The sequence below is a fragment of the Pholcus phalangioides genome, unplaced genomic scaffold, assembly GCF_987345545.1.
Source record: "Pholcus phalangioides strain wild (caught in Gottingen) unplaced genomic scaffold, Ppha-v1.0 ptg000027l_1, whole genome shotgun sequence".
NCBI lineage: Eukaryota > Metazoa > Arthropoda > Arachnida > Araneae > Pholcidae > Pholcus > Pholcus phalangioides.
In genome coordinates, this window is record NW_028301617.1 from 7,212,189 (window position 1) to 7,236,083 (window position 23,895).

The following is a 23,895-nucleotide window of genomic DNA, read 5'->3' on the forward strand; positions in this document are numbered from 1 at the left end:
TTTTTGTTAAAGAAACAAAGGCCACAACAGGCGAAGCGCCCAAAGGCGACTTAAAAAATGCTCATAAAAAATTATGGATGCCAAATATGTCTAAAATGCAGCAAGATATCTCACCTCCTTATAGTCCTCATATGTAAACATTGGCAAGCTAAATTATTTTTGTGAATTATACAATTATTATTTTTATTTATTTTTTTTTGTGAAGTTGATTTCTCAACTGAACACTTTTCCCTATATTATATATATTCGAATCCCTTAATATTCACCCGCTAAAAAAAGCGACAGAAAAACAACATCACAAAAGATATAGCAGTTATAGGGGTTTGGCGATTTTTGCTGTGTTGCTTAAAGGTTTAAGCATTGCTGTATCTTATTTACAGCAGGGCATTTTCATTCAACAAATTATCAGTGTTTTCTGCGTACGCGGGATAATACATGCTGCACACGGGACAAATACACCGCATTTTCCCTTAAAAATTTATTTTAATGAAAATAACTGTAAATAAGATGGATGTTTTGGGGAACCTTTCTTCCATTCTTTCTCCAGTTCATGATGTTCTGTGACTTTCTTGTGGATCTCTGCCTTAAGATGTTCAACTACCAGTTTCAATTTTGCTTTAGAATCCACTCGAATTCCTTCAGCTATGGGTACCATACCATTTCGAGTGTTTTTGGCTATATACTCGTATTCGTGGCGTATGTTATACACAACGTAAATACGATTTCGTTCATTTCCCGTTTTTTTCAATTCGGTCAAACATGTATTGTTTCTTAGTAGCCATTTCAGATCTAGTTTCATTCCTCGGCATCACTAATCTCCATCTGATTTTTGCAGCTCCTGCGATACAATTTGAAGACAACTAGAAGTAACAGGGGTCGATACAATTGAAGCAACCGTGTTGGTTGATTGGTTCTGTAGATTTTGATCTGACGACGTAGATTTATTTTCGAAAAAAGATGAAATTTTTCGGCATTTGGAAGCACAGTCTACAAAATCTGCAGATCGCTTTTTTTGATATCGTTCGGATGATGGCATTATTCTAGAGTCAGAAATTCTAGAGTTCTGTGAAATTAATGAAAATGAAATTATGTGTTTTATTTCAAAAAGGCCGAAATAATGTTGTGTGTTCTACTTGCTACCGAAAAATTTCATCTTATATTATCAAGAGAGGCTTATATGTTTACATAATCGCCTAGAATTGGTGTGTTAAATAAGTTATAACAAACTGCAGTACCAGCAGTGACTTGTGATCATGTTGCAGAGTTGTGAAACTACTTTTTTTCAACGAATGAAAAAAATCAAGAAAATGGGAGTGTAAAAATTCTCAAACTGTTGATAATACGGTAACGGGTACTCTAAACCAGCGAATTACTAAGAAAAATTAATTTAATTACTCAAATTAATTTAATTACTTAAAATTACTAAGTTGTCAACACTGTTTTAGCTTGAGCTGGCACTAAAGAAACACATCAAACACTTAAACTTTAGAATGGAAAATGAAAACAAGAAAATATTTTACCTTTTTTCCCGATGTCAAAATGTAGATGTTGATTTCTATCCTTTTTCAATGATAATAAGATAGCAATACAAAATGCACACAAAAAGAGATGTAAAACAAATACTCAATTTGGAACAGCTTCGGTATTTAAAAAAAAATTTGAACGAAAAGTAATTCCGCATTTGCAAATAATAAATTCTCAACATGAAATTCCCGGTTATAATCATTTCAAATTTCATCTTACGTAACACAGATCCTTCTAAAAAGGCGTTGACATATCCCCATGTCTCGATTGGTATTTTTTTATGGTTTGTATGGCCCGCTTGCGAGTGACCATTGGCTAGCTTCATCACAAAGAGATACTGTCACCAACACATTCCCCCAAAGACAGACCCATGCCATTCTCTCCTTCCCCACCCCTCTAACTTTTACAAACATTGGAGATTCAATAGTAGCGGAATCACTCTTCAAGTATTGTATATTCACATATAGTGGGGTTCAGTATACACCAAAGCTGCATTAAGAGTCTTTGAGCGGCTTCGGTATACACAGAAACACTCATAAAACCACAGTACAGTGGAACACTCGTTTATACGACTCTCATTCATGCGACTTTTACCTATTCATTTATACATGTTTGGCTTCGGTCACAGTTCATTCCTATACATTTTAATGTTAAAATATTTAATTCATTAGACGCACAACATCAATTACACGGTGTTTTCATTTCGACTTGAACCCCGAAACTCCGTAAAAACTTCATTTTTGTCAATACGATTTCAATTTTTTTGTAAGCAACGAAAGACGTCACTGGAATTACTATTTTTTACGAATATTATCGCCGGAAAAAGCCATAATTTTTAGTATGATTGCAAACGGATACATCAAAATTCAGCAATCTGATGACCCCTTTAAAGTGGGCTCTAAAATGGTTTGTTTATTGTAAGTTTTTGAGAACTCTGGAGACACGGCGAGCCATAAACAAAATATTTTTCGAAATGCAACTATATTAGATGTACAGACCATACTTCTTCTTCGCATACTACATGTTAATTCCGAGTTTTTTCCATTGTGTTAGTGCTTTGTTTCCCAGCGTTATTCCTGGAGCATTTGCAACTGGTCTGCTGGTGAGAAACGTTCAATATATCAGTTCGTTTTTTAATTTCAAGTAGAATTTCGTGTGGTTGTGGTATCTTGTATACTAGCTGGCTACATGGAATCAGCTGTTCTTAATTTCTGAAAAAAAATCCCCCCCCCCCTTCCTTCTCTTGAACGTGAAATTAAAATTTCGACAAAAAAATCTGGATCTATGAAAAAGTGAAACTTGTGAAGAAATTAAATATGCCGAGTTACTTTTGGAGACGGTTGCAAAAAAATATAATAAAAATAAATCTGTAGATATAAACAGAATTGTTCGCAGAAAATCTTACAAATTTGTTTTTAATTTTCTTTTTTTCTCATTTGTAAAATAATCGTAAGAATCCTGAAGAGAGAGATTAAATATAGGCAAAGTCATATTGGATTAAATTTATCAAAAAATCGCAATCTAATGACCTTTCTTTGTTTTCTTCATATTCAGATTACTTTTAAGCATAATCCGAAAGTTAAATAAAAATTAATTTCTGAGAATTTGGGAGAGTTGCGGCTAAATAAAAACTATGCCGTGATTCGGTCTCTCGAAAGTCGTATAAACGGGGTTCTCTCTCTCTCTCTCCCCACTGTATTTATTTTATTTTCTTCATTCCCCCCTCTCTTCAGATTTGGAGACCACCCAATGTCCGAATTTGACTGGTCTTGTGCTACCACATTGATGTTTATCTATCTATATTGCTCTAAAATAGAATGTTTTAACCCCGGCATCTGATGACAACCCGGTAACTTTAGATCCTTTCTACTCCCAGGGAACACTCGTATATAACACACTTATATAACTAAATCGTTTCTCTTTAATGAGCGTCAAAAAAAAAAAAAATCAATAAATGGTCATATCCTTGGCCATCGCCATCCCCCATCTGTTCTTTGTCTTTTTATGAGAGCAAAAGACCTATATTCCAGAGAAGTCGGTCCCTGAAAAACTTATCTTTTCAGTTGAACTTTCCTTTTCCTTTTTGAAAAAAAAAAAAAAAAAGCAGTCATAAAACATCGATCTCACAAATGATGGAATCTTTTTGTGCAAGTTTTTTCTTTGACTCCCTTCATATTCGTTTGAAGCTGAAGCTGCTTCAGGAAAACAAGAAAAGGGCTTTGCCCCACCAGTGGTCATTTTTTATCTTCACTGGTGGGGCAAATAGAAAGGCTAGTGGGGCAAAATCCCCCCTAGTTAACATGTTAAAAAAAGGCCTGGTACATGAAAATTAAAAAATGTCCTTTTCATGGGCAATGAAAATAAAATTTTCAGGCGCATTACCAGAGGAGTGTACACAATCATGGAGGGCTGCTCAAGAAGAAATAAAGAAAATATAATAGAAAGCGATTAGCGCCCCGTGTACTAGGGAGGCAAGCGAATTACCCACCCGTTCCAGACAAGTGGGGGGGGGGCGGCGCTATTGCCTACTAAACAATGAATATCTATAGTGGGTCGTGGTTCGGCTATTCAGTTAAAAAAAAACGGAATGCCCCTTTACTAGCTGTTCCAAAACATCCTCAACTCAATGCTAAAATAGTGTGTGCTGCAGGCAGCTGAGTGTTTAAATAGATGTATATGTCCACTGATAGCAATTTCTTTGTCCCCACTAGAACTACAGCGACAGTAAACAGAAAGGAAAGAAAAATTCCACATTTTTTATTTTTTGCCGTGCCCCTTTTCTCTTGATGTCCTAAACACGTGTTTATTTTGCTTTTTTCCTTGCTAAAAGAAGAAAACATACAAGAAGTTTTCCCTTTCAGTTTTTTTTTAAAATTGTATTTGATACTTGGGAAAAAAATCAGAAATCTACATAGGAGATTTTTATTTCTGAATCTATAATTCTGTGGGTGCTCCGCCCCGTCATACAAAGGACTGTGGGTGCTCGAGCACCCACGGCTCCGACGCCACTGGCTGTGTTTCAACTACAGAAACATGGGCGGAGATACGGGGGGGGGGAGGGCATTGCCCCCAGCATCATAGGTGAAGTCAACTGATATATGTATAGATGAATTGACATCGTCATCATCGTGCCCCCCAGACTTCCAAGTCTACCTCCGCCTATAAATGAATTTCCCAAATAATTCAACAAGTGAGAATCATTCGTAATTCGAAGGAGCACCATCATCATTTTCTCTAAGGCAGCGGTTCTCGACCTTTTTTGACTCGCAGAGCCCTTTTTGGCATATAATTTTTGGCGAAGCCCCGTTGGCCTATTTTTACTTATTCATCAAAGTTACAAATTCATTTTTATTATCTGAAAGTATATATATTTTTTCAAATTAACTTTTTTTTTTATTTTCCTCGAGCGGACTCGCCAAGGGCTCGAGCCCTTGGAGAGTCAACACAGAGCACCAGTTGAGAACCGCTGCTCTAGGGGCTCCGCGTCTGGTAACCCTGGCTCTGGAATTAACACAATCTTGAGGGACTACAAACACTTCAATTTGGCATTATTACAATTATAAATGCCTTTTTGCTAGCTTATTTTGACGCCTAAACTTCCGGGCTCTCTACTGAGCATTTCACTTCAATTTTTATTCGTATCAATTTTTTTGTTCGCAGGAACACCCCTGTATAATTCTTATTCAGAATAACGAGTCATAAATTCAAGTGCACAAAATAGCTGCGTTTATTCACAAATAATTCTAAATTCAAAGCTTCATATAATTAAAAAAAATTTCGATGAATAAAATTACTCAAATAACCACCACAGGTTCAACTCTGTTTAGCCAAACAGCATTGATATTGCCTACTCGCAGCAACTAAGACATTACTGGCTATAGGACAGGATTCGTAAACGGGCCGCATGTGGCTCTCATCTTTTTTTTGGCAGCAGGCCCACGACGAAATGGCTTACATAATTTTTTTATAAATGCTGAAAAATCCTAAATGAAGAAATATATTCCAGAATCACTGAAATCTTTGGAAACTTTCAACTCAAACTAATTTTGAAACTAACGATAATTAATGAAAAATAATTCATGAATTATTGAAAAAAATAATTTCAGAATTGGCGGAAATATTTTTTTTTTTTTTTTGCAAGAGAATTAAAAATTAATGAAATGTAAGAAATTACCAGAAATATTTTCATAATTACAATGATGATTCATGTTTTGATGAAAAATATTTTCGTAAGAATGAATGAAAATTAATATTTAGTAGAAAATATTTTCTTAAAATTGCTAAAAATTCATATTTAAAAAGGAAACAAATTTCTCAGTATTAATATTCATATTTAATGGGGGGAAATGTTTTCACAATGAATTTGAAAGAAAATATTTTCTCAATGAAGATTCAAATTTGATGGATAAAATATTTTCTCAGAATTAATGAAAATACACTCACTGGGAAAAATTTCTCAGGATCAATGAAAATTCACAGGTAATGGGAAACATTTCTGAGAATTAATGAAAATTCACAGTTAATAAAAACTTCTCAGAATGGATATTTAATAGAAAAAAAAAATATTTTTTCACAAATAAAAGTCATATTTGATGGATAAAATATTTTCTCAGAATTAAAAAATGATAATTCAGTCATTGGAAAAAATTTCTCTGAATCAATGAAAATTCAGTTAATGGAAAATAATTCTCAGAATGAATAAAAACTTGTATCTAATGGGAAAAATGTTTTCAGAATTGATGAAAATTTATATTTAATGGAAAAATTAACAAAATAAATGAAATTCTACAAAGTAGGGTTTCCCTGTTAGAATCGGCAACCTGGCCTCCTTTTGACACACCTGTCAAGACCTCAATCTGTGAATCTATATATTAAAATATGACTTGTTAACCATCAGGATTCATGGAAATTTCTTTTTTTGGTTGACATTGTCTGAAAGGGTGAAGAGTCCATACTGTAGGGGAGGAACATGCTTGATTTTTTTCAAGTATGGCTGCTCTTTGGAGAACAAGTCCTGAAATAAGTATGCAAGCACGTAAATAATTCAAAAATCAATCATTTCAACCACCAATATCTCGGCGAATTTTTGTTTAGTTGTTACAGGGTAAATTTTTTATGGTATGAAAGAGACATTTAATTGATTGGGAGGCCAGGTATTGAAATCTTAATTTCAGTATCTTCCCATCAATCATTTTCTCGGGCATTATTTTTCATATTACACTTGAATTTAGAAACAATCTATAAAATTTGTTTCTTTCAATACACTCTTGGTACAGCATTCTGTATTTTACTTTAATGATGTTTTTTCACAAAAGACAGATCGCAGATGTTTTCTATACTTTTGTGTCACTCTTAAAATAGAAGTCCACACTCCCTGTGTGGACTCTTTTATGCTTGTTGAAATGGGTGACCTGTGAAAACCGTTTGGCACAAATGTCACACTTATATGGCTTTTCTCCAGTATGGATTCTGCTGTGAACGTTCAATCTTGCTCTCGTCGAAAACATTTTATCGCATAGGTCACACTCATATGGTTTTTCACCCGTGTGGACTCTTTTATGGGTTTTAAGGTGGGTGATTTGTGAAAACTTTTTACCACAAATGTCGCACTGGTATGGCTTTTCCCCTGTGTGGATTCGTTTGTGAACATTCAGTCTTGCCATCACCGAAAATGTCTTACCGCATAAACCGCAGAAATAAGGCTTTTCACCAGTATGAAGTCTCTCATGAGTTCTCAGATGAGTGACCTGCGAAAATCTTTTACTACAAATGTCACACTTATATGGCTTTTCTCCTGTGTGGATTCTTTTGTGGATGTCCAATCTTGCCATCACCGAAAACGATTTATCACACAGATCACACTGATACGGCTTTTCACCCGAATGGACTCTTCTGTGAGTGTTTAGATGAGTGATCTGCGAAAAGTTTTTGCTGCAAATTTCACACTTGTATGGTCTTTCTCCTGTATGGGTCCTTTTGTGAATGTCCAATCTTTCCATCACTGAAAATGTTTTATTACATTGATCACACGGATATGGTTTCTCTTCTGTGTGGACTCTATCATGATCGTCTGAATGGGTGATCTGCAAGAAACTTTCCTCGTAAATGCCACAGTTATATGAATTCCCTCTTAATTTTTTGTGACTGTTTGAATTACAGGAATTCAAAGACTTTATACCACCATGAACATCATACTGACATGGTATTTTCTCCCCGGTATAGATGCTATCGTAAATGTTTAAGTGAGTGTCTTGGGAAAACTCTTCACCACACATACTTGACTCAAATATCTTTTCACCAGTGAATCTTTTGAGAACATTCAATGAGGACATCTGTGTTAACTGTATACCACAGAATTCACTCTTACATGGCTCATTTCCAGCATGGATCTGAGAATGAGGCACTAATGTGGGATTCTGTGAGGGGTTACCCCCAAAAGCAGTGAACTCATGGCGCTTTCTACTGGACTGAACCATTTTGTGACTTAGTAAATATGACCACGGAGAAAGTCTCTTGCTGTAAGCATTGCATTCATGGTGCTTCCTCTCTTCTTTATTTCTTCTGTGCATTTTTAAATGAGACATTTCATCATATACCCCACGTTTTGATTATTATTTTGTCAGTGAGCATCCCATGAAATGATCACCAAATGATTTGTATCTTTGTTTCCTCATGGGATCAGTGGAGTCATCTTCATCACTACTTTCCAATCTGCAAATGGAATCATTTACATTGAGAGTTTCAAGGTCAGAAGCTGGATTTGAATTGAAAATACGAAAGACAGAAGCAGATTTTGACAACTCCAGTCTATCTACAATCAAATTCGCTCAAGAAGTTGTCGTAGAGTATCCCTTTGCATAGGTCATTCTTCGCCAGAGACACTCCAAGTACCTGTTGGGAAAATCATCCTAATTTTAAAATGAGTATTAATTGAAATCCACATTTTTTTCAACATCCAATAGCTCAACTACAGATATAGTGGATCCTGCTTATAACTTTAGAAAAACATTCCAAACTGGAAAACTCTTCCAACGGGAAATGTAGATGAGTATTAGTAAAAGGTGGAGCAACAAAAATAAATGGTACTAAGTTAAAAAAGTGGGAATGTTACACGCAAGATCCCCTGTATAAGACGCTGGGAGAAAATGGTGTCATGCAATAAATAAATATATATAATTGATTTTCTGTCTATGTTTTCTATACAAATCTACAATTTTAGATCGACCATCACCAAATTTTGCATATATACCAAACGGAACCTGACTTGAAGTTCGTCAGACTTGGGCAAATACTTGAAATGGGCAAAAAACTGTCAGGCAACAATGGTTTCTGGGCCTTGACAATCACTTTCAAAATGTTTTCGTTACCGTGGTTCCCTAGCAATGCATTTCAGACATGTATATGCATTTACAAAATGGTTTGTCACTTCTTTAATGCTGCCAGTATATGTATAATAATTTGTCTTTATAATGGTTTGCCACTTTTTCAATCATTTTTGAATAGACGTCACAATCATCATCAGCACCACTTTGAGGGTCAGGCAAAGGATGATTCCCATGGAAATCAGCGTTAAAATTGCTGATTTTACTGTAGAAATGCAGAAATTTAGTGGGGTTTCCGCCACATCAATTATTTTAAAAAATGTATTGAATTCTCAATTTTTTAAATATTGAGTTTGCTTATATTTCTAAGCAAAGTCCAGAAAACTAAATATGAAGTAATTAGCCGGACCTACTTTTGAGTTGGATGTCCATGCAATAACATTGATTTCAACTATTAATTTATATCTTCTCAAGCATGAACATCAATGTCTCCATTTTGTCTTTAAATTTTCAACTGCACAAATTCATATAGTTCAGGATGTTTTAAAATTAATTATCGTCCTGTAAAGTATTGAAGAAATTCCAGTTTTAACTAAGCATTTTTGGAATAAATGCAGAAAACAGGCAGATGGGAAAAAAAGTTTGGGAGGGGGAATCAAAATACCTGGCGCCCCTTAAAAAAAGGGGGGAATATTCATTTCTATGTTTCTTTAAACTTAGATTTGTTTTTTTTCATGTGTCCCACAGGAAGTTGCCTTACTGGTTAACTTAGACACGGTTTGTATGTCCCTCAAAGAAAGAGGGAGATATCGTGTGATCCAAAAAGCCTCATTGAAGAACACCCGGGAAGCACCAGGTATTATAGTTAGTTTTTCAATAAAGTCCGTAGTGAAAACCTTTAAAAAACCAAACTGGTGCCAAGAATCACAAAGTACAATATAATAATTGATTTCTTAACTCTAAGTTATTTTTGAAATTTCCCTGATCCGCATTATAATTGCCGCAGTGGATGATAATGTTTAATATTCAAGAGTTAAAAGATATTAAAAGTTGGTGGAACAACTTCTACCTCAAGTTCCACATACTCTTTTGACATGATCAAATAAGCTTTTTATCTGATCAATTGTTTCAATTCCTGCATCATAATACTTTGATAAAGAATTAATTATTTCCCTGTCGTTAGGAAAAGAACATCACTAATTCTATTTTACTTGTTAAATCTTCAACATAAACTGGATATTTTATATAGTCAACCTATCTTACAAAATATTTTTTCTAGATTCTTACCTGTTCATCAATGTTCTGCATTATAAGAAAATAATAAAAATCACTATTTTCTTCCTTCAATTGAGTTCAGCTTTACAGTCATTCGAAAATAAGATGACAACTCTTGTATGATACTAGGGTCAAGCAAGCAAAACATTGACATAACAAGAGCAGCTATTAAGCGATATCTGGATAGAAGCTTCGCTACCTCCACATGACCACTTATGGGAGCAAATGTAAGAGCAGGGAATTGACCTTTACGTCTCACATTTTAATATTAGCTCCACTTGATATTAGAAGCTGTACTACTTCAAGATGACCATTTTTAGCACACATGTAATAGAGCACAGTTATGTTTCTGGATAGTTCACATGAACATTTGCTCTCTTCTATCAGATATTGTACTATTTCTAGTTGACCATTTTTGGAAGCCCAAGTTAGAGCAATTCCCCACAATTATCTGCTTATTTATTTGCACATCTCATTAGGCTGAGCCTAATTACAGACATGGGAAAACCACCACGGACATAAAAATACCAAAAACACGAAGTAAGAAAAATACAAAAGAAAAGTAAAATAAGAACAATAATAATTCATCAAATTTGCACGTTAAGAATTTGATCGTCAAACAAACCCAAAATACAAATATATATATATGTAATGGAAATACAAATTGGTAATTCGAAGAATTAGGAAGAACCAGGAAGACAAAACATCTAACAAAAATAATTAAAAAAAAACAGAAAAATAGATGAATTACCTGTATTATAAGTTTTACACACTCGCAAAATTGTTGAAGTATCCAAAATATTTGTGCATGCACATACATTTGTTGCTGCATGCTAGTACATGCATGAGGTAAATAAAAAACATTGCTGGAACTATGGGCCCATCATTCAAAAGATGTTAATTAGGCTCGTCAAATAAAAGTTATCAATTCTGTTGTGAAAACATTTGTGTTGAAATGATTTGCATTGTACGTCTGCTATTGAGATGTCGTCTTCAAAAAATAAAGATCTGAAGTAGGTCCATCAGGAACGTACACATCAAAAGCCTTCCGGAATAATGACCTCAAAAACTTATTCTGTACCCCCTTCAATGCACATGCCCATCGCTGTAGGAATATGGCCCCATATTACTAAATCATACTGGCCGGAACCTGGTCCTGCCGGCAAAAAACAGAGAACTGAGGATCCAACTGGGTCATACTAAAGTCCCAGTGGTCAGAAGCTGGTCTGGTATGGAATGTGAAGATGCGCTGAGGGACATGGAGTCACGCTAAGTGAGGCTTCTGTTCATGTGGCGACAATATCAGAGAGCTGTTTTGTAATTTTTCTAAATTTATTGCTATTGGGTTTTTTTTTTTCTATTCAAATTGCTGTTGTGATTTTTTGTTTTGTAAGTTTTTAATTGCTATGGTAAACATTTCCGCTATATGAAATTTTTTTTTATTTGCTTTATTATTGTACATGTAATACATTTGTAATTTTTATATACATAATAAAGCACCAGAGAGACACCGCCCAGCCCCTTATCCGGTAATGACTAAAATTTACAATTGTCGATAGAGCCTGGGCAGTGCACGGTATGAAATGTTTGAGACATACTCAAGTGAGGGTAAGACACATGCAAAATACAGTTGTACTATCGCTGGAACAGAGGTGAATGATCCAGACAATCTATCAATAAAGCCAAGTGACTAGTTGGAGTTTAACAGGACACTTTCTGTATGAGCAATGAAGTTCAAATCACTCTTGAAAATTACACCTAAATCCATTACCATGGTCTTTCTTTCTATAGCTGATGCATCTATGGTGTAGGCCTAATCATAAAACAATGGATGTAATTTTCATGTGTTGAATTAACAATTGCTTTATCTGTATAGCTTGCTCAACAAGATCTAGCTGATCTGGTTAAAAACAACCGTGCAACATATACACTGACTATATAATTTGTATGCCACAGCACAGGAAGTGTGTGAAGAAGGCAGAAAACGAATAAACAAGCAAAATTGTTAGAATAGAGTGGGCTAAATAAGGTGTAATGTAGTTGATTTGTTAGCACTTTGCCACTTTTAGGCAAAAAATAAATCATTTAAAGCCTTTTGGTGACTTTTTCTCAGTCAGATCCCTGAACGAATACAATTTTTAAAATTTTCTTGTCGACTTACAAGACAACATCTTTCATTAGATGAAATAAAATGGCTTCAAGAATAAATTATCTAAAAATTGCTTAAACTATCTACTAAAGTGTCTGGAATATGATCCTTTTCAGCTTCTTTCATATTCTTTAGATTTAATCAGTTAAGACTATTAAGGTAAATGGTTGTTACTAGCTCTATATATTCTACCCCTATGTTTCGAAGTGACAGCATTACATCAATACATTCACTTATGCTCCAGCGATTCTTTGTTATACTTTTAGTCCATATAACTTGTTGAAACAAACTTATATGGACCAAAAGATAACTTTTTTTTTCGTTGACTCGCAAGAAGAGCCTGGCGACTTTGTTCTGTTGATTGATCACTTATTGTTGTATCACTTAAATTAAGATTCATTTGTTCCAACAGCAGTTTTTAGTAATTGATTTTTTTTTTTTGCTGACTAACTTTCTAAGTATTACTTTTCAACTTCTCTATAATCAATCTCACAACCCTTTGGTTCCTGCTAGCCACTGCAGGTGTTTCTCCATCACTATTTCGAGCATTTAACATTGCTTCAAGTGCACTACCATTTCTCTTTTTCAGTAAAGAATCAACTTCATCTATTTTGTCATCTTGAACAACTTTAAATAGATTATTAATACAGCTCAACAAATTCTTAACATCAGATCCAGGTTTTGCTAGATCCAGCGGTGTTTTGCTTTCCATATTTTCAACATTGTAATGTGCTCTATTTTTTAATAAAACCTCCACAATTTCCCTGTTATTCTTTTCAGAAGCAATGTGTAATGCAGTATAACCTCTCTCATGGCCCTCGCGAGAAGAAAGCGTAGAAAGCTGACCAGAAATATCAATCACAAATGGAGTAGACTGCATATTAACATTAACACCTTCACTTAATAACATTGATACAATATTTGTAAAACCTAGGGTTACAGCAACATGCAACGGTGTTTCTCTTATTGAATTAACTATTTTTATAACATCATGGTCTTTCTGTAAACAAAGTTTAATGATTTCCAAAGCATCATCTTCAAATGCATATCTTTCTCTTGCCGCAATGAGTGCTTCGTGTAAAACACCACCCAATCGATTAGGATTATTAACTTTAGCACCTATATCTATAAGATACTTTACTAAGCTTTTATTACCAGTGAGAGCAGCACAATCGAGGGTAGAAACCTTGTTTTGTTTATATGAATAAACATCCACACCTATACTTTCAAGATACTCCACTAAGTTTCTATTACCAGTGATAGCACAGTCACGGGTAAATATGTCGTTTTGGATATATGAATTAACATCCACACCTTTGCTCAAAAAGTATTTCACCAAATCTTCTTTACCTGAAATAGCAGCAACTGTAATAGGCTTATCACCTTTGGCACTGATGTTATTTTTGGGGTCAACTTTATGAACTTCAATCAAACTTTCTATAATCTCTCTATAACCTTTAGTAATAGCTTCATACAGAGGCGTTACTTCGCATTGATTACTGATATATTTCATCTCAGGTTGTATGTTCAATATTCCATTCATTCCGTCTTTCTTACCGCCTCTAACAAGAAGATGTACAGGAGAATATTTGTTACTACCATATCGAGAGCTGATACAAAACTCATGGACCAACCTGTCGTATTTACTTGCATAATCCCAAACAGAAATAATATGACTCATACCTTCTTCTGATACATTAGGATTATCTATTCCTTTTAGAGCTTTTTTTAAAACTACTACTTCTTTATGTTCCCTTTTTAACTTTTGCCTTGTTACTTCCTGTACCAGATTATGAATGTTCGCTACACCATTTTTTAAATTGAGCATTGAATATTGGTCAAGTAGCTCAACAGCATTCCACTTTTCATCTGTGTCAGAAGACATTGAGAAAAGTTCTTTTAGTATTAACTTATCAGGAGCAAAATAAGCCATGATACTCAAAATATCTGTAGCTTGCTTTCCATATTTTAGATCCTCTATCTTCTCCAATGTGGTTGTCCACGTTGTTAAAACTGTTTTAGTATAACGATTGCTACATTCGTAATAACCTTCATTAAGCAATTTATTTTCTTGCTGTTGACGTTTTACCAAGTAGTTACTTATCTCAAATCTCCCATTTCCTCTTTTGTTCAGTTTTTTATCTTCTTGCTTAATATACGCAACTGCTTGCCTCAAAGCTAGCGGAAAATACTGTAACTGTTTTGTTAATTCTTCTATATCTTTCTTGGGTGAATTGCTTTTTATTTCTAGATAATCTTCAACAAATTTCTCAGCTTCATTTGGCTTAAACACCTCTAAAAATACTACTTTTATTTCCCCCTCTTCTCCTACTTCCCATTTACAGTTACGAGAAGTAATTAAAATGTGTGGTTTCTTATTATCAGGATATGAAGAGTGTGGTAAAAACCCTTTAATATTCTTATAATCTTCAGCGTCATCAAAAATAAAAAGGCTCTTTCTCTTAGCAAAAAACATATACACATCTTCAATAATAAACATTATGTTCTTTTTCTCTCTATTTGCATCTTTTGTACTAATTTCTAATTTATTCTGAGCAAATCTAAGAAAAGACTCGGTAAGAGTCTTATTATTTTTAGCATCTATCCAAATTAAATTACCATCATAACTATTACTATATTCACTGATATACTTCCTGGCTAATTCACTTTTTCCTATGCCACCAAGACCAGTTATAGAAGCTGCCTGTGATATTACCATCTCACTTCCACCCTGTAATAACTTATGTAATTCCTCAAGTTCCTCATTTCTACCAGTAAATGAAACTACAGGCTTGACCTGTAAAAATTTCCAACTTGCTTAAGAACTCTTTAACATTATGCCTATCTTCATCATCGATAAACAATGAATCCCTAGGAAAATTCTTAACTTTGATGTCAAATCTATAACTACCAACTTCTAGGCCCTTTGATTGAGCAGTAGTTTTTAATTCTTTGATGAGCTTCAGAGCATTTCCATTCAAACTTTCCTCGCTTGCTAACCTCAATATTTTTTCCTTCTGATCAAATTGATCAAATACAAGAAAATTACCCACAAGCTTTCCAATATTTTTTATATCTCCATCAGTTAGTACTTTTCCATGACCAACCATATCATCATCAATTTTGATAACTCCTTGGGATTCCTGTTCACCAAGTAATTTGATTAATTGATTAATTAAATGTTTTGAATTCTTGAAACTAGGACTAATATTACCAAAAGCAACATGGAGCTTTAATGGTTCTTTTTCCATTCGTTCTTCCAGTGTTTTTTTTTACAAGTTCATATGGAATATTGAACTCATAGCACGCAAGATCATCAACTTCATTCTTCAGATCTATTATGAACTGTTTAGCACGTTCATCCTTTAATTTTTCATGATTAGCAAATTTTAACTTTCTCTTTTCTGTGTCCAACACAATAGCATTTCCACCTAATTTTTTAATTCCATCTTCATCCACTTCTTTAGACGATTTTAACAATTTAGCTACTTTATTAACTAAATCATTTCGTTTACTCTCATCATCTAATCCAGAACTAGATTTTTTGTTAAATACTACACTCTTTGCGTATTCATAAAGAACTTCTTCTTTAAGTTCATTTTCTAATTTATTTTCTCTACTGATGTTCAGAAAATCAGATTTGATCTTCCCTTCCCGATACTTAATTTTTTTCTCGTCTTCTTTAATTTCTTCTTTAACTTCAATGATGTTTTTTGACAAAAAAACATGATAGTTTTTAAAGAATTTATTGCTCATCATGTTTTTGTGATTTAACTTGCCACAAAAATTGCTAACCAAAGCCTTTGCTAACAACTTTACTCTCTCTCGAAAAGAAACAAACTCCAGCATTGCAATTAAATCAGAGTTTTTACCATCTAGACTAAATTTAAATGCCTCATCATTATTCTCTTTGGACTTGGTAGAAAAAAATACTTTTACTTACATAAATTTTCCTATTTTTATCGAATTGCTCATCTAGAATAGAATTAGTATAAATAATATATTTGAGATCTAGCTCCTTAAAATTACCTTTAAACACAGGATCAGTGGATTTATCATTGAACTTTTCCTTACTTTCCAGGTAGCTTAAGAAATATTTGCCTAAGTAAAATTTCCCATCCTCACATTTTATGTTTTTAAACTTTTCAATAGTAATTTTGCCCTTCTTTGAACTTTCTGCATGTTTTGCTTGCAAAAGAATTATTTTTGATTCTTCCTTATTCCAGTATCTAAAAACTACATCATCAAAAGCACCAACACCATCCACATTTGTGTCTAAATAAAATTCATCTGTATCTCTTTCCTCTCTAATCTTACCCAAGATTAATAAATCAATTTCATAAAAATGTCCATCTATACCACCTGTAGTTCCTGCTCTTCTTTGAAATTTGTGCTTTAGTCGGCCTTTCTTTGGATAAGTTTTTTTTGCTTCATTAAAAGATTGCTCATTATTACCTTGGTCTCCACTTGACTTAGAATGGAGACTTTGCAGAGACTGCTGATCTACTGATCGCTCTTTAACATAGGCTTGCTGATTTGATTGAATGCCTGATTCCATTATTTGTACGATATCTTGCCTATCAAGACGTTTAGCAATATCTAATGGAATCTCACCATCATTATTTTTGATATCTACCTCTGCTTGATTGTTTAGGAGTAATTGTACAAGTTCTTTATTACCTCTAGAGACTGCAATATGTAAAGGGGTATTACCTTCATCATTCTGGGTATTAAAATTTGTTTTCCACTTTGAGAACAGTAATTCGTTCACTAATTCTTTTTTACCTCTTTCAACAGCGTAGTGCAAAGGTGAGTTAGCCTTGTTGTTCATATCAATAATATCAGTCTTCACTCCATCTTCTAGAAGTGACTTAACCTTATTAAGGTTGCCTTTACGTATTGCATCAAATAACTCAGTATTTCTAGCTCTTTCTTCATCACTATCAACTTGTTCCGCATATTGCTCTTTACCTGAGGACTCAGCACCTTCTGACTCCATACTTTTTAAGCATAAAACTCCCTATTTGTTTTACTAAAAACCTAGCTATATTAGATCCCTTAAATGCTAAGTATATAAAATCAGTAATGCAAATACTTTTCATGCATATTTTGACATTTTATTTTTAGATTTGTTTTTGAACTGGAAGCAAAGGCTGTCAAAAAATCTATACTTTACCCGTTTCTCTGTACTTTAATAGGCATAGTACATTATGTAACCAACTTCACTTATTTCACACAACAAGCAGAATTATGCAATGTCTATAGAAATCTGATCTTCATTTAGTCCTTGTTTTGAAAATAAATTATGTTATAAATATAGTAAATTGGTCGAGAGGGTAGTTTATGCTTACTAGCATTGTTTATCAAAACTTTTTTCAGGAAATTTACTTTAATAAACTAGAAGAGGTTAAAAATCTTGGAGCTAATGTTAATTATCGTGATATAGACGGTTGGATTCCATTGCATTTTGCATCGCAAAAAGGTCATTGTAAGATAGTTGCAATTTTGCTAAAAAAAATGGATCTCCAATCAATGCTCAACGTGATAATGGCTTCACATCACTATATATGGCAACTCAGAATGGCCACGGAGAGGTAGCCAAAGTTATGTTAAACAATGGAGCTAACACTAACCTGACAACTAATAAAGGAACTACACCTTTGCACTTTAACACTGCTACTGATCATGGTCATCTTCAGATAGTTAGCTGCTAGATAAGGGAGCAAATGATAATCTGCAAAAACAGGAATGTGTGTCATTACACCTTCCAGCTCAAAAAGGTTATTAAAAATTGTCAAAATCTTGTTATACAATAATGCTGATTATGACATTAGTGATACCATGAGGTCTACACTGTTACATATAGTTGCTTTTATGATGGTCATCTCCAAATAGTTGTAATACTGCTTAACAAAGGAGCAAATATCAATCACATAAATGAGTCAGGGGATACAGCATTACACTTTGCTCTGCAGAATAGGGTCACAGATTTCTAAAAGCTTGTTAAATATAGAAGCTGATCTTTATATTAAAATAATGAAAATATAGCACCACTACATACTACAGTCAAGCAAGTTTATATAGATTGTACAGGATCTGCTTAGCAAGACTAATAAATTAGATGCGAAATTATTAGAAAAATATGCTGAATTTATCATGAAGAATGATGAGATAAACAAATGTATAGCTTCACAAAAGCATGAGGAATTGAAAGAGCAATTGAGCATAATCCAAGTGATGAGATTCATGCAAACAAGTACTGTTTGCAAAATACTACAGGAAAAGCCAGGGAATATATATAGGAAAACAGATAGGATTTGCAAAAAAGATCAGAGCAAGTTAGGAAAGATATAGAAGGCATAATAAACTGACACTGATTTGAAGAAAAAAAGTGATACAATAACTAGTTATAAAGGCATTGGATTAAAAACTACAAATATCTTACTTATAAAGTACCTGAACTTGGTAGGTTCAAACAATAAGGAAATAGCCTGTTTACTTGGAGTTGCACCAAAAACCAACAAAAGCAGAGGGAAAATAAGCAAAGCTCAAATCACAGGTAGCAGATTTTATGCTCAAAAAATATAATGTGAGCTGAAGTTGCAGTTCGTCATAACAGGAAAATGCAGGTACTTTATCAGCGTTTAGTTGACTCTGGAAAAGCTGCTATAGTTGCTGTAATGAGAAAAATCATCATTTGCTTAAATTCCATGATAAAAAATAATAATTTTTATTTTGATGTTCAAGACAGTAGATTCCATTCTAAAGCATGTTTATTTAAGCAATTTTTATAGCGTATATAAATCGCACAGAAATAAAAGCACAACAATTTTAAAGAATGTTTATCTTATTTATTATTTGGTGATAGTTATATAAATGATTTAAATGTTAAACAACAGACTTCTAAAGATAAAAACTGAGGTATAGCTAAACTTCTAATTTCAATTATAAGTGATGTAAAACTTGCCAAAGAGTTGCTTGTGAATATGAGGAAGAGGCGCCGTTCAATGATTACTCATATTGATTTCCTCTTCCTCTATTCCCAAACCCAGCGTGCACCTTTCCTTATGCACCAGCCTTTCCTGTTTTAGGCACATATATATATAGTCGGAGTAGCTTAGCTTAACCAAATCATGGCGACCTACTTTAATATCCACCATCAGCATATATATACAAATACAAGGCCGCAACAGGCAAAATGCCCAAGGTGGTGGATGAGAAAAAAGTGTCCATAACAAATATGATGGCATATGTTTCTAAAATACAGCAACCCAATTAAAAATGCCATCATAAAAACTAAAGAATACAGGACTGTCATTTCAACTTCTTCAACTTCTATATATGTATATACAGTGGAATCTCATAACTCGACATCTATTATTTCTTTGGTTGGCCCAATACTGATTTCAATGAAGGGGAAACTCTCTAACTCAACACATGTTTGGCTTAACTCCGTTTAAGTTGATTATGATTTTTGTCCCTTTACCAAGACTGGTTTTTACAATTGCCCGTGTGTTGACAATCTAAGAATTTTTTGACATTGTCCATGGGACTTTGATAATCCTTTGTTTCTTTGTTCTATACGATGGGTCCCTTTTTTGCCCTGTAGGTGGTGGGGGGGAAGGCGTGCATGTGAATAATAAATTTTTGAAGCCTCTTGGCCGGCCTATCATTTTAATGGCATTTCCAGGACAGGTCTTTCATTCTTTTCATGGTCAAAAAAAGTGCGGATGATCCCTAAATTGTGGTATGATCCCTATAAGGGATAAAAATAAAACCCTAGGGATAAAGATTATGGATTGTGAGTTTTGATATTGCCTGTTGCAGAGAATGTTTTTGGCGGAACTCTGTTTTATGATTTCTTGGAAAAGGAGTAAAAGAAAAAGAACTAAAGTCTGGTTAGACACTGAATATGTCATTTAGTTGTCATTTGTGAGTATTGACGGCCGTGAATGCAATGGTTCATCATTACTTCATACTTTAACTTTGAAATCAAAAGTTGAAATTTTCAAAAACTAGAATTAGGAAAACTCAGTGAACTCGCTGAAGAATATGGAGTTGCAAGGAACACCATTTTAACATTTGTTAAAAATTAGGGAAAATTTTTTTCAGCACTTGAATCTTCTTATGAACCAAGCAGAAAATGCATAAGAAATCAGAATTCAGCGATGTAGAGGAAGCAACTCCTTTGTGGTTCAAATCTCTTGATCTCACTCAATTCCCATTATCAGGATCAATAATTCAAGAGAAAGCAAAAGATTTCACAAAAAGTCTCAATCAAAGAAATTAGAAATTATCTTAAGCATGAAAACTTTTTACAGAAAATTACAGACAAAAAATTTGTGAAATTGTGGATGCTAGAATGGACGTAAAAATTTGTTTTAGAGACAGTTGAAATGATTGATTCTGCATGGAACTCAGGCACGAGTGCCACGATTCAGAACTGCTTCCGTCATGCTAGTTTTTGTTTTGAGTCTTTGGAAAATGATTATTCCTCCCAAATTACGTGTGGAGAAAGCATAAATAGCACTATGGGTGATTGTATCGATGATGAATTTATGAGTATTGACTCTGATCCTTCAAGACTAGAGATGTGAGGTAAGAATATTCTTGGAGAACAAGAATATTCTGAGGATATATCTCCTGGATGTAAAAATCTGAGAATAATCGAAAACATTCATTTTTCTTTTAAATAATTTAAATTTTTTTTACTAATTTTGTTTATATTGTGAAATACAAATCAGTTTTCATTGCATGAAACAATTACAACAAAACAATTTTTGGTATAATCACCAAATGACAACTTTAGTTCGAGAATATTCTCCAGGTCATGATGAGAGGTTTTAAAGGTATGGTTACAAAGATTTTAGAAACCTTTAGATTAAAACCTTAAAAAGTTATTTTGAAATTAGATAAATTTTCAGAAATAGGTTCAGAACAAATCAAAGTTGACTGATAAAAGAAACTATTCTTATACAATCACCTTCATTCTAAGAAGATACAGAACTGTTGTTTTTTCAATGCACATACACTCAAATTCTGTATCACTCTCATTTCTTTTTTTAAAAGTTGTGCAATTCAGCCATGTTGGTTTCATTTTCTTGCTTTCAAACTTTAATGTTGTGGTCTATAAACTTCAATATTCCCATCTTCTTGGAGGGAAGAGAATATTCTCAAAAAGGACTACTATATTATAAATTACTAGAGAATATTCTTATCAAAAATAATTATTCTTCTCAAGTTATTTATTGAGATTTTATTATAATATATGTTATTACATATATTCTTGACAGGAAATATTTCGGTAACTGAATAATATTCTCTGGAAAGACTATTATTAACTTCAGAATAATTTTTATTATTTTCTATAAGAATATTCCCCAAAGTAATTTATCAAAATAGTCTTTCCAGAGAATATTCTCAAGGATATTATATGTAACTATATATTATAAATAACAGGAGAATATTCTCATCAAGAACTTATAAGAATATTCTCAAGTTATTTATAATAGTCTTACCAGAGAATATTTTCAAATATTCTCGAGAATATTCTCAGAAATATTATTCTCTGTTACCGCAACAGCAGAGGGCTTGTTGCAGAACAACGCAAAACATTCTGCTTCGGAAGAATCAAGTTTAAGTAACTTTACTGTCATACGATTCTTAGTTGTGAAAAATTGCACAATCAAGGGGAATATTTTCTCAGCATACAATGATTATATACTGGCATCGGTACAAATGCCATAATGGTGAGCACCTACAAAATCATCACATTTTCTTGATCGTGTTAGGTGCTAATACCAATTTGACTATTACAGCTGTTTTAGTTTTTCCCCAATATTATTTTTTCTGCTATCTGAGAATCATCATGTGTGGATCTCAGTATTGAAGAACAATCCAATGGCTTGAAGGGCATATGATGACTTATGGTACGATAGCAGAGTGCTAGTTCAGCAGCTTTTACACCCCTAATATTACACATGCGAACGGGACCATGGTGTTGCAAAAATAATTTGCCACCCTTTTGGTTACAAAAAATATAACTGTGAAAATAATAAATTCCTAGCATAATATCTTACATAGCTAGAAGTTAAATTGGGAAAAATATTGAAAATAATTCTATTTCATTGCGCAAGCAAAAACCGGGACGGAAGGGTTTTCGGGACGGGCAAAAAATAGCAAAAAAAACCGTGATGTCATACTACCCTAGTCTAGCGGCTTTGGCCAAGCTTACTAAATTTGTCTGACAAGGGGGAGGGTGTCAGTGCTACACCTACTTTTGCTGATAAAGATGGGAGGGAACGAAAAATGGACAAAAAAAAGTCTACTTACACAATACGTGAGCGGTCCCAGAGCTAGCACTAATGAAAAATTAGGACCTAATGAAAGAAAAACAATTCCAAAACTAATGAAAATTAGGATTAAAGACACAGAACTGAATGAATATTCAGAATTCATGAAAATTCCAATTTCCAAAAGCAAAAAAATTTAAATTCCATGAAAACCTTCGAAAATTCAGGTCGTGGTGGGCAAGGGGGCCCCAGCATAATTTGGGACCCTGAGCTTGGGGGCCCTCCACCACTCATTGGTCAACACATGACCCCAGTAAAGAGACAACTAATGTTTTTTTGTAGACTGGACAATAAAAATTGTTGCTGATCAAACAAAAAGTTCGACTTTTTTTTTTTTAACATGTTGTATCTTCAAGAATGAAAAATAATATTATTTTACAGAAAAGTTTTAATAATTGAAAAAAAATTAGTATTTCCATAGAATGGAAAAACTCGCCAATCGCCAAGCTGTCGCCAACGGCAACAGAGATGACTGTGATTGATTCCATCATTGAATCCAACAATGCTTGAAAAGAAAAAAATGTGGCTTTGCTTACCCTTTGGATGTGTTCAAACTTTCTTTTGTTGTATTAAATCAACGCAGTGATCATTATTCAACAATGAAATCGATCTATAGATATCGAAACAGTCGACAACAACAGCGTCGAGCGTCCATTCAACTAATCCTCCCAGTGCAGAGCACTTTTCGCCAAGCTTTAGAGATGGGCGATCCGCTCATGAGCCGTGTAGAAGAGCGGCTCTTTTCAGAGAGTGAGTGAGCGACGGTTCTTGAAAAACGAACCGCGGGTTCTTACACTTTCATCGCACACAAGAAACTACCAAGAACAGGCAGGCTTTCGCAAACGTTGTGACAGACGGAGATAGACTTGGAAGTCTGGGGGGACACGATGATGATGATGTCAATTCATATATACATTTATACATTAGAGCAGTCGACTCCACCTTTGACGCTGGGGGCTTGTTGTCTGCTTCTATCAAATCCTCCTAGATACTACTTCTCCTAGAAGTACTTCTAGGAGGCTTTGCTTCTATTGGCTACTGACAAACCGGAAAGAACCGCGAGCGGTGGGAATTGAAGTGAACCGTTTCCCGTTAAAACCAACACCACACTAGAAATATAGTGTGGCGTTGTTAAAACGCCTCCTATAATTGGTCGGAAATGGGCCACGAACCACTTCGCTTTTTTCGCCCATGTTGCCTGCTCCTACTGACGAACCACGAGCGACGGAAGTTCAAGTGATCCGTTTCCTGTTAAAAGGCTCGGAAATGAACC

General features: G+C 34.1%; 3 protein-coding genes across 9 annotated transcripts; all 3 read right to left on the reverse strand.

Annotated features, from left to right (window-relative positions):
• Positions 1–5,227: 5,227 nt before the first annotated feature.
• LOC149068308 (uncharacterized) lies at positions 5,228–23,329 on the reverse strand. 7 transcript variants are annotated; one of them, XM_089251732.1, is made up of 4 exons: positions 23,159–23,314; positions 22,603–22,649; positions 18,727–18,945; positions 5,228–8,415 (listed from the first exon to the last, which is right to left on the reverse strand). In XM_089251732.1, the coding sequence occupies exon 4, from the start codon at positions 8,106–8,108 to the stop codon at positions 6,858–6,860; it is 1,251 nt and encodes a 416-aa protein (XP_089107858.1). In that variant the 5' UTR covers positions 8,109–8,415; positions 18,727–18,945; positions 22,603–22,649; positions 23,159–23,314; the 3' UTR covers positions 5,228–6,857. The 7 variants fall into 7 exon arrangements, with proteins under 7 accessions (XP_089107858.1, XP_089107861.1, XP_089107864.1 ...); XM_089251735.1 differs by having other exon boundaries at positions 18,716–18,945; XM_089251738.1 differs by lacking the exon at positions 22,603–22,649 and having other exon boundaries at positions 18,716–18,936; positions 23,159–23,329.
• LOC149068309 (uncharacterized) lies at positions 10,764–14,753 on the reverse strand. The gene has a single exon (XM_089251717.1). The coding sequence runs from the start codon at positions 14,744–14,746 to the stop codon at positions 12,725–12,727; it is 2,022 nt and encodes a 673-aa protein (XP_089107843.1). The 5' UTR covers positions 14,747–14,753; the 3' UTR covers positions 10,764–12,724.
• On the reverse strand, positions 15,067–18,405 carry LOC149068310 (uncharacterized). Its single transcript, XM_089251746.1, has one exon. The coding sequence runs from the start codon at positions 17,267–17,269 to the stop codon at positions 16,172–16,174; it is 1,098 nt and encodes a 365-aa protein (XP_089107872.1). The 5' UTR covers positions 17,270–18,405; the 3' UTR covers positions 15,067–16,171.
• Positions 23,330–23,895: the final 566 nt, after the last annotated feature.